At 43.2% G+C, this 9,404-nt stretch overlaps 1 protein-coding gene across 1 annotated transcript; it reads left to right on the forward strand.

The window, feature by feature from the left end:
- The first annotated feature begins 6 nt into the window (after nucleotides 1-6).
- On the forward strand, nucleotides 7-5,608 carry MFSD4B (major facilitator superfamily domain containing 4B). Its single transcript, XM_019537922.1, has 4 exons — nucleotides 7-77; nucleotides 728-896; nucleotides 3,070-3,186; nucleotides 3,716-5,608. The coding sequence occupies exons 2-4, from the start codon at nucleotides 731-733 to the stop codon at nucleotides 4,942-4,944; spliced, it is 1,512 nt and encodes a 503-aa protein (XP_019393467.1). The 5' UTR covers nucleotides 7-77; nucleotides 728-730; the 3' UTR covers nucleotides 4,945-5,608.
- The last annotated feature ends 3,796 nt before the right edge of the window (nucleotides 5,609-9,404 follow it).

Consider the following 9,404-nt stretch of genomic DNA (forward strand, 5'->3'; position numbering starts at 1 on the left):
GGAGGTGGCGGGGCGGGGACGCAGCATCCGCAAGATGGTGCACCTCCGGGGTGCTCTGCGCTGCCTTTCTGGGGCTGGTGAGTGTCGGCCGCACGGGCCCCGCCCCCGTCGGCACCTCGGGGCGCATGGCTGCCCGCGGCGGGGGCGGGGCTGGGGAGGACGGGAGTGGGAACGAGGCTGGGGGGCGGGGCCAGGGTGACACTTGGCTCGGGCTGGGAGCCCCCGTGGCAGTCAGGGCAGTGTGGGGGTGGGTGCCCCCAGCCTGCTCCACCGGTCCCCCAGGGAGCAGCCCTTGCCCGTGGCCTGGGCTGCTTTGGTTGTTCCCAGCGGAGCCCACCTGTGCCTGGGGGGATCCAGGCCCAAAGCGGGGTGCAGGCGTGCCCCTGCACACCCTCGGGATCTGCCGCTGCACAGACCCGTAGCACCTGAACCTGTGCCTGGGTGAAGCAAGCGCGTCCCAAGCCTCTGGAGGTGCTCACCTGTGGCAGGTTGCTTTCACTGGTTCCGGCACTGCGAAAACACCAGCCCGTAGCTTTTGGCAGCACTTATTGGAGGAGACACCTTCCCTGGGGCTTTGTGGGAGAGATTTGCCCACTTTGGGGCATTTGCAGCTGTTTCAAATGAAATGTAGAGCCCGGTTTTCCATTTGTCACTGAGCTTTTTGTGGCTGTTAACTCTCATCGTACTGTTGGCAGGGGCTCATTTGGTGCTTACCAATGTTTTCCAGGGCATGAGCATTGGTGTTGTGGGACCTACCTTTCAAGATCTAGCTAGCAATGTGACTAAAAATGTCAGTGACATCTACTACATCTTTGTGGGGCGTTCGGTGGGCTACCTTGGAGGGTCAGTGGTTGGAGGGATTCTCTTTGACTGCATGAACCCTCATCTTCTCTTGGGTGAGTGGACTTGAAAGGTTTGTATCATTTTTTTTTTACGTGACAATGAATCTTTCAGCAGTGCCATGAGCTTTGTGACACAGAGCTGCAGAAATTAAGAGGGTTACAGGTGTAAATGATGGAAGTGCATGTGTTGGCACCAGCATTATGGGTTTTCTTAAGCTGTTTCATTCTAAACCAGGAAAATACTTTTACTTTCATCAGTTAATTTCTGCCTCCTTTTACATTTGCGCTTGCAACATTTGAGTGCTTTTCCCAGCGATGAGCAAAAGACCGGTAGGCCTGATGAAGTGCTTTAGAATTGACAATGAATATTTTTGCCTGGTCTGATGAAAAGAAGAGACTCGGATTTTGTTTTGTGGGGTGAGTGAGTGGTTCTGGGAACATATATATAAGCAAATCAAATTTTGACTCAAAGATGAACATTGAGTCGACAATGTGACAAAGCAATTAACAGAGCTAACTACACTGTTACGCATTACTAGGTGCATCACGAACAGATCTAAGGAGGTGATAGTTCCCCTCTATATGGCATTGGTGAAGCATCAGCTGGGGTACCACATCCAGTTTTGGGTGCTGCGCTTCAAAAGAGATGTGAATATCCTTGAGAGGGTCCAGAGGAGGGCAACTCGTATGGTTAGGGGCCTACAGGAAAGGTCCTACGAGGAAAGATTAAGGGACCTGGAAGTCTTCAACCTGTGTAAGAGAAGGCTGAGAGGGGATCTGGTGGCCGTCTACAAATTCGGGGGGAGAGCAGGGCAGGGCAGCAAGGGATAGGAGATGCTCTGTTTGCCAGGGTGCCCCTTGGAGTAACTAGAAACAATGGCCACAAACTGACAGAGAGCAGGTTTAGTAGACATTAGGAAAAACTTCTTTACAGTAGGGGTTACCAGAGGCTGGAATGGGCTTCCAAGGGAGGTGGTGCTCTACCCTGTCTTAGAGGAGGCTTGACAAACACCTGGCTGGGGCCATCTGATCCCAGCGCTCTTTCCTGCCCAGGGCAGAGGGTCAGACTTGATGATCTACTAAGGTCCCTTCCAACCCTAAAAATCTATGAAATTGTATCATGGTCATATCTGTAAGTGCATCAAAAGAGACTCATTCTTCAGGGGGGGCATCCAGTTCAGCCCTCAGCTCAAGGCAGTATCATCCATGCCTAAACCATCCTAGACAAGTGTTTTGCATTTTGCCAGCATGCATGTTGCATTGCAGCTTAACCAAGAAAGATGCTGTAGAAGTTGGTTTCTGCACTGCACTCAATAGAACAACTTTCTTTTTCTACCTCTAGTAAAAGCACAACATTTATGGGTGTAGGGCTAGATCTGTAGTAGACTTATGCACTTGAAGTGAGGCTTGGGTACCTAAGTCTGAAGTTGCAGTCCTGAAAACCCTGCCCAACTGCCTAACTCTGAAGGTGCTTACTCTCCACAGAAACTGCAGTTTGTGGCTGTGAAGTTCCCAAGGCACCTGAAAGGTCAACTTTTGTACTCTTGCCTTTTACCTCAGTTTTGTCAGGGTAGGCATTGACAGTGCCTAGGTCGAGTCTAATCACAATCAGGATCTACAGACCCGGCCCGCCCTCCTGGTTACCTGAGGACTTCAATGTGCAGAACATATTTAAGATACAAGAGTATGTGTGTTCCCTGCAAAATTTAATAGTTGCTGTTAACCTCCCCACCGCCCCCATTCTTTATTTGTTAGGACGCTTAACCGGAAAGTGAGACGCATGAGTTTAGTTCCTTTTTCTGCTGAGGGAGGAGAGATGGAGATTCAAATCCACATGATCTAACTTCCCAGGTTATTCTTTGTGAGGCCACTCTCCATGCCTCAAGAACATGAACCTGGAAGGGATCTGCTGGATCACTGAATGGAGTCCTCTACTGCTATAGGACCCCCCCATGAAATCAGCTTCATATATTTATCCAGCTCCACCTCAACCTATTTTGTGGAGGAGGGGGGGTTGCTCATATCATTTCTACTGAAAAACTTTGAGAAAACCCCACTTCTGTTAGGCAGATGCTTCTAATGTTCAAACTAATCTACTCGGGGTCAAGTCACACCCATTTGTTCTCATGTTCAGATTGTGCCTAAATTTTTTTTCACAGATCTCTACAATCCATGCTGAACACTGAAGCTGCATTGTAGATTTCAGCCTATTTTTTACCTTTTATAGGGTTATCTATGCTGGGAACAGCAGTTGGTCTTTATGCCATACCATGGTGTAAGAAGGCATTAATGTTAACAGGCCTGATGTCAGTCATTGGAGTTTCCATGGGAGTTCTGGACACAGGTAAGTGGACAAATTCTCTTTCCTGCTTGGATTGAAGAAGTCCTCTGGAGCCTGTCAACTAGAGCTCATTGGAAATTTTCAGATGAAATAGCTTATTTGGTCATTTCACTGCACTGGAGGGAGGACATGTGGTTATTTCAGTATTTCCAAAACAAAATGTGCCAGGGTTCCCAAAATCAAATTTTTCTATACTGTCTAGGTTGTAAGAAATGTTCAGAAGGTTTGGCTCTGATCCATAATATTGCCAAATGGAAGTATTTTTATTCTGGAGATTACAAGTCAAAACAACATTTCTGATTAAACCCTTTATTGCTAAGCATATATGAGCAGAATTTCTTTCACCGAGATTGCAGTTTTCACATTATAGATTAGTTCATGTCATCTTTGAGCCTGTTTATAAACTGCTGGCTGCTGCTGCTGTATAGTGAGTACTTTGCCAGTCTGACCATGCATATTAACTAAATGTGTGAGGAGATAACTTTCCTGTAATTTGTTTTGCTGTTAAATAAACAATCTCTTTAACCTACAGGTGGCAATGTCCTTGCATTGAATACATGGGGAGCAGACGCTGGACCACACATGCAGGCCTTACACTTCAGTTTTGCACTGGGTGCCTTTGTAGCTCCCCTCTTGGCTAAAATGGCTTTGGGCAGCTCCATATCTCAACTCCATAATGAAGGTGAAAAAACAAATCAGTCTGTTCTGAGTTCTATACCTACAGCACTGACTGCATCAGCATTCAAACTCTATTTCAACATTCACCTTCTGTGGTCCTTCATTGTTATAGGCACCTATATTTTGTTAATTTCTTTGCTATTTTTTATCCTATATTCAAGGAGCAGCCCAATGCGAGATAAAACAAAGGCTTCTGTGCACAGATGCCGGATTGCCAAATACCACTATGTTCTCCTCATTCTTCTTTTCATATTTTTCTTGTGCTGCGTAGGAGCAGAAGTTTCCTATGGCTCTTACATTTTTACTTACGTAAAGGTCTACGCTGATATGAAGGAAAGTGAAGCAGCTGGCTTGAACTCTGTCTTTTGGGGAGCATTTGCAGCTTGCAGAGGCCTTGCAATCTGTTTTGCTGCCTGTTTATACCCTGGTACTATGATTCTGCTTAGTGTCATAGGCAGTACTGTCTCCTCCTTGTTTTTGGTACTGTTTGCTACACATCCTATCTCGCTATGGGCTGGGAGTACAGTGTATGGGGCTTCAATGGCTGCCACCTTTCCCAGTGGCATTTCCTGGATTGAACAGTACACTACTATACAAGGAAAGTCTGCTTCTCTTTTTTTGGGTGGTGCTGCCTTGGGAGAGATGTGTATTCCAGCAGCAGTTTGGTTTTTGCAAAGGAAGTTTTGCCACCTGCCAGTGATAATGTATGCTGCACTGGGAGCTTCAGTAACAACAGCACTGCTCTTTCCTGTGATGTATAAATTGGCCACCTCTTCCAGTGAGAGTGCGTTGGAGGACAGTGGTGAAAGTGAGGACCGGAAAGCTTTGTTGTCCAGCTCTGGACTGGATGAAGATGAAGAGGAGGCGGATGCAGAAGAATGGAATGAAGCAGACTTTGAAGTGATTGAAATGAATGATACAATGAGAAACTCTGTGATTGAGACCTCTCGGAAGATACCAGAATCCCCAGCTAAAATTTCCAACCAACCACTTTCAAGTAACATACCGTTTAATTCTCCAGTGTTGGCTCGGAGCTCCCCAGGGAGGAAGCACTGTAGTACAGACAGGGAGAAGAATGATTAAAGGAAACCTAGGCTGATTACTTAAAATGACTGACTGGCTTGGGTAAGATAAAAACACAGTCAAATTGCAGCTGTTTTTGTAAGGTGAGTGAGAACCTGAGTAGTGGTACAAAGCTAAGCGTTCCCACGTCCACGCTTGCAAAATCCCAATCCATTCTGCTTTTTCATTTTAGCCTGCAGCTGTGTTTCCTGGAGTGGTGAAATACATGGCAAAAAGGTGTAGTGTAAGGAAATTAAAATTTAGCCAAAAGTACACAAATATTTTCTGAAGTAGGAGGCTGAAGTTTTGTAGGAAGGCTGGGGGGATCTGTGTGAATAATGTTGTATTTGGACTGTTTGTGGCACTTGTACCATATTTTTAGAGCACTTCTGTGCTGGCTGGGTTGGAGTCGGGATCTAGGGATCTTAGCAGGTTTCTTTTATCTCTTACTTCAGATTTCTACAAATCTTGAGTTTCCTGAATCTAATCAGAGATGCTTGAACTTTCTGAGCCATGTAGTGTGTAACATAACCCAGGAAAATTAAGTTAAAGGTTAAGTTGTCCTTACCCTTCTTGGAAGAGTTGAGGGCTGGGAGCCTAGCAGTTTTAGTTAAGGCAGGGGCAGGCAATTATTTCAGGTGGAGGGCCACTTACTGAGTTTTGGCAAGCCATCGAGAGCCGCATGACAAGGGCGGATAAATATTAATTTTCTAAATTTTTTAGGGGCCCCGCAGGTGGGACAGATGCGACCCGCCAGGCCATTCTAGCCCCCGGGCTGGATTTTGCCCACCCCTGAGTTAATGGATGTGTTGCTGGCCTTAATGGCAAATTTTCCCGTGAAGTCATTTAAACAGAATTTCTATATATAATTTAGTTTAAATTATAAAAACTTGGCCATCAATCAAATTCTTGTATACTATGACAAGTATTAGGGGAGATGTTTAAATATCAGGTATTGAATTCAGACTGGCTCTAAAGGGCAAAATTGTTTGTCTCCATTTTGACTATTTTTGGAGGGTTAAGGAGAAATACAGGGCAAGACAATTTGAAAAGTAACTGAGCAAGCCTGCTGCATACTGCATAGCATTGTGATCCACTGTTTAGTGTAATGAGCCAAAGTTACAGTCTGGCAGCAAACATGAACCAGACACATAGCAAGATTGTTGGAATTAGTTTGGAGCCTGATCTGCCAGAACTCTCTACTTTGTTTTAAGAGCTGCTATTTGTTTGCATTTTGGAGCTTTTTTGTTGTTGCGCAGCACGGTGTCTTTTTTTCAGATGCTGGGTTTGTCAGGGGTGCTCTATGCTCCCTTTCTCTCTCTGTTTTACCTGGAACAAAAGGGCTTTTGCTTATCCCTGGAGAGGAAGAAATAAGGAGCAAGAATGCAGTCGGGAGCTTTTGTGGCTCATAGTGAGATCCAGTGAAATCTCTCAAATTTTCTCACTCCTAATGTTAGCGTAAATGCCAGTGTATATTTCTGTGTGTTTTTCCCACAAAAAATGGAGACAGAATTAGATAGGGATGAGTATTGGCTGAAGACACTTGGTTGACTAGTTACCATCAGGACTGGATTTTTTTTTCCCCTGGTTGTTGTAGCATATTATGATTGTGTATAATCTGACTATAGTTGTATTTGGAAAATATAGCCACTACTACAGTGTTTGCATCTGCTGTGACAACGCTTGTGAAACTTTTGATTATGCTCTTCCAGTTGCTGCATGAAAACTCCCTTTTCTTAATTAACTATGTAATGCTTTAAAATATTTAAAGATTAAGTTCTATCCTGAGATGCATGTGACTGAACTTAAAGTTACTGGAAGCATTCCAGTCACTAGTATGGCCTCCAGATTTGCATAGTATGTAGCGATCAATGAACTGGAATGCTTTCCTTGACTAAATAAGGATGCCTGAGAACACAGACTGTGAGGTGGCACTTTAAGAGACTCGTGAAATGCCGTAAACCATTTGTTAGAGCAAGGGAACACTGAGAAGAGATTGTACACGGAAGACCAAAAAAGGTTGCGCAAGTGACTCTGAACACAAGGATATTGACAGAAGGAGTGGCCAGTGTTTTTATACTCTTGTTTTCTTTTTCCAAAAGGATGTTGTAATAGAACTATTCTCTTGGCAAAAAAATGACTTTACTGCAGGATCTAGAACAAGGATATGGAAATCATTACAACACTTCCTGACAGAGTTGTGATCCTGGTAGAGCTGTGTTGCACGAAAGACAAAGCTGTGATTACAACTTATAGACATGTACTAAGAACTTAAAATGGGTTTTTGCCACAAATGAGACATAAGCTGTATGTTAAGCTTTGCTAGCTCTGTTCTATATATTAGTGAAAACTCCAGAACCCACATAGTTAAAAAGAAAGGGGCAGAGCAGGGCTGTGGTACATTCCTTTATCTACCCATTTAATCTCTTGTAAGTCAGGGTAGCATGGGAAGATAGAAGTGTTAGCCATCTCAAATCCTCTAGACTTAAGTCTCTGCATTTTTTTAGAGCTGGTGGAGCCATATGTGAACCAAACCAACCCTGCACCTTTCTATCTAGCGAGTGGATTTTCTAACAAACATTGGGAACTTAATGCTGGTTTAAATTTTGCAAGATCAGGGAAACAAAGTACCAGTTTCAGTGCAGATTAATTTGTGTGTGTGATACTAAATAGGCAGCTAATGTAAGGAAATGATTCCCAGAAATACTTGGGTTCAGGCTTATTAATTTGTAGAGAAGATGGGAAAATGAAATGCAAGCTCTTCAGAGAAATTTGCGGTCGTAGTGGCTTTAAACCTAACTTATTCAAACTTGCTTAGTCCATTTTGATAATTGCTGCTTTTTCAACACAAGGCTGCCCTGGATAGAGATGACAGTGAGTAATGAAGAGCTTTTATTTCAATCCTGTGATTCAGGTGAATCATGCTGAAATGGACAGAAAGGCCTGCCTCTGAGACCTCTCTCAAATGAGTAGTTTGGCTAGCATAACTTCAAAATAACCACTGTAAGATTGAATTGTTTTCCTTCACTGGATTCTGGATGGGAAATGTAAATATACAGGGAAAATGCATGATGTGATGCATGGAAATAAGTTTTGCATTTTGTTTTTACCAACTATTGTGACAAGTGCCACATGCGTATAGGAAAGCAAGATTGTCTCTTAAAATAAGGCAATGTCTGTCTACATTTTAAGTGATCCCTGAACCGTTAACTCCTAGATGACATTAATTATTTGCTATTATATCACTCCTGGCATTTTGTAGTATCTTGGTTGACCAAGTTTGAGCACTCCCAGGACCCGCCCAATTTGCCTCCCTGTTGCCTGGCACTATCATTACCCGAATGTACATGGATACTTTTTGTACGTGTCCGAAAAGATATATTTGGTGACTTGTATAGTGAAGATATACTAAAAGTAAACACAAAGATGCACGTTTGGATTGCTTGTGTCAGTATGTCACTCAGTCTGGGATTTCCAGGGTTTGTTCTTGTTGGAAGACAAGTTATAGGGTTTACTTGAATTCAGTTAACTTGAGCTTTAGAGTAGGTGATGTGTCTGTAGTCCCTTTGAATTAAATCAGTCTATGGATAATAAGGATCTCTGCTGATTTTGATTTAAAACTTTCAGAAGCTTTTTTTAATACAACTAGTAAATCATAAGGATGGACCTTGTACTTGTAGAAAGGAGCATCTAATGGAAACTGGTAAGCACCAAGGACAGCGTCCACAATATTCAGATATGATCTGTGTTACACTCAGTGGGAGCTACTTGAATGAACAAGAGCAGCTATGTCTTCTTGTATAAACAATGAATAGATTAGGGGAAGAAGCAAGGTTTACTTTCCTCCCTCCCTCTCTCCATATTTGTTAAAGTGGACCATTTCACCCACACTTGGCATTTAGCCCAATGACTTTGAGCCAGCATGTCAGAAGCCCTAGATCTTGAAGTGTTTTATTCTACAGGAATGGTCCCTGCTTAAACAGAGACATCTGAGAGAGAAAGAGCACAAAGCTGGAACTTTGAAGTAGGAAGCAATCAGGTGCCTTGGTGACTTTTTTTTAAAATTTTGATCCTGGTTTTTGCTTAATAGTTTTCACTTTTTCCATACATTTTCTTCTATGGTTTTTCCTTTGTTAGTGTTTGTGTGGGTGACTTTTTTTTTAATATAATTAGGTTGAAAACTACTTGTTTACATGACTGTGCAATGTGAAATTTACTTGAGAAACAGATTATTCCTTGAATATAATAAATTGCTTTTATTTACAAACTGGACTTACGATGATCTTTTTAGTGGGTGTTTTAACATCATAAATTTAAGACATTGAATTTTGTTCTGCATGAATATGAGTTTAAAAAAAATAGAACCATTCAACAGTATTGCAACCCTTTTTCATAGATTCATAGATGCTAGGGTCGGAAGGGACCTCAATAGATCATCGAGTCCGACCCCCTGCATAAGCAGGAAAGAGTGCTGGGCCTAC

This window comes from Crocodylus porosus, unplaced genomic scaffold, assembly GCF_001723895.1.
Source record: "Crocodylus porosus isolate Cpor-Errol unplaced genomic scaffold, CroPor_comp1, whole genome shotgun sequence".
In the NCBI taxonomy this organism is placed as follows: Eukaryota; Metazoa; Chordata; order Crocodylia; family Crocodylidae; genus Crocodylus; species Crocodylus porosus.

Bases quoted from the DNA above. Each gene is read 5' to 3' on its own strand.
- MFSD4B (XM_019537922.1), top strand. From the start codon at position 731: ATGAGCATTGGTGTTGTGGGACCTACCTTTCAAGATCTAGCTAGCAAT. The intron at 897-3,069 runs GTGAGTGGACTT...TACCTTTTATAG, and splicing joins GAACCCTCATCTTCTCTTGG to GGTTATCTATGCTGGGAACA. The intron at 3,187-3,715 runs GTAAGTGGACAA...TTTAACCTACAG, and splicing joins CATGGGAGTTCTGGACACAG to GTGGCAATGTCCTTGCATTG.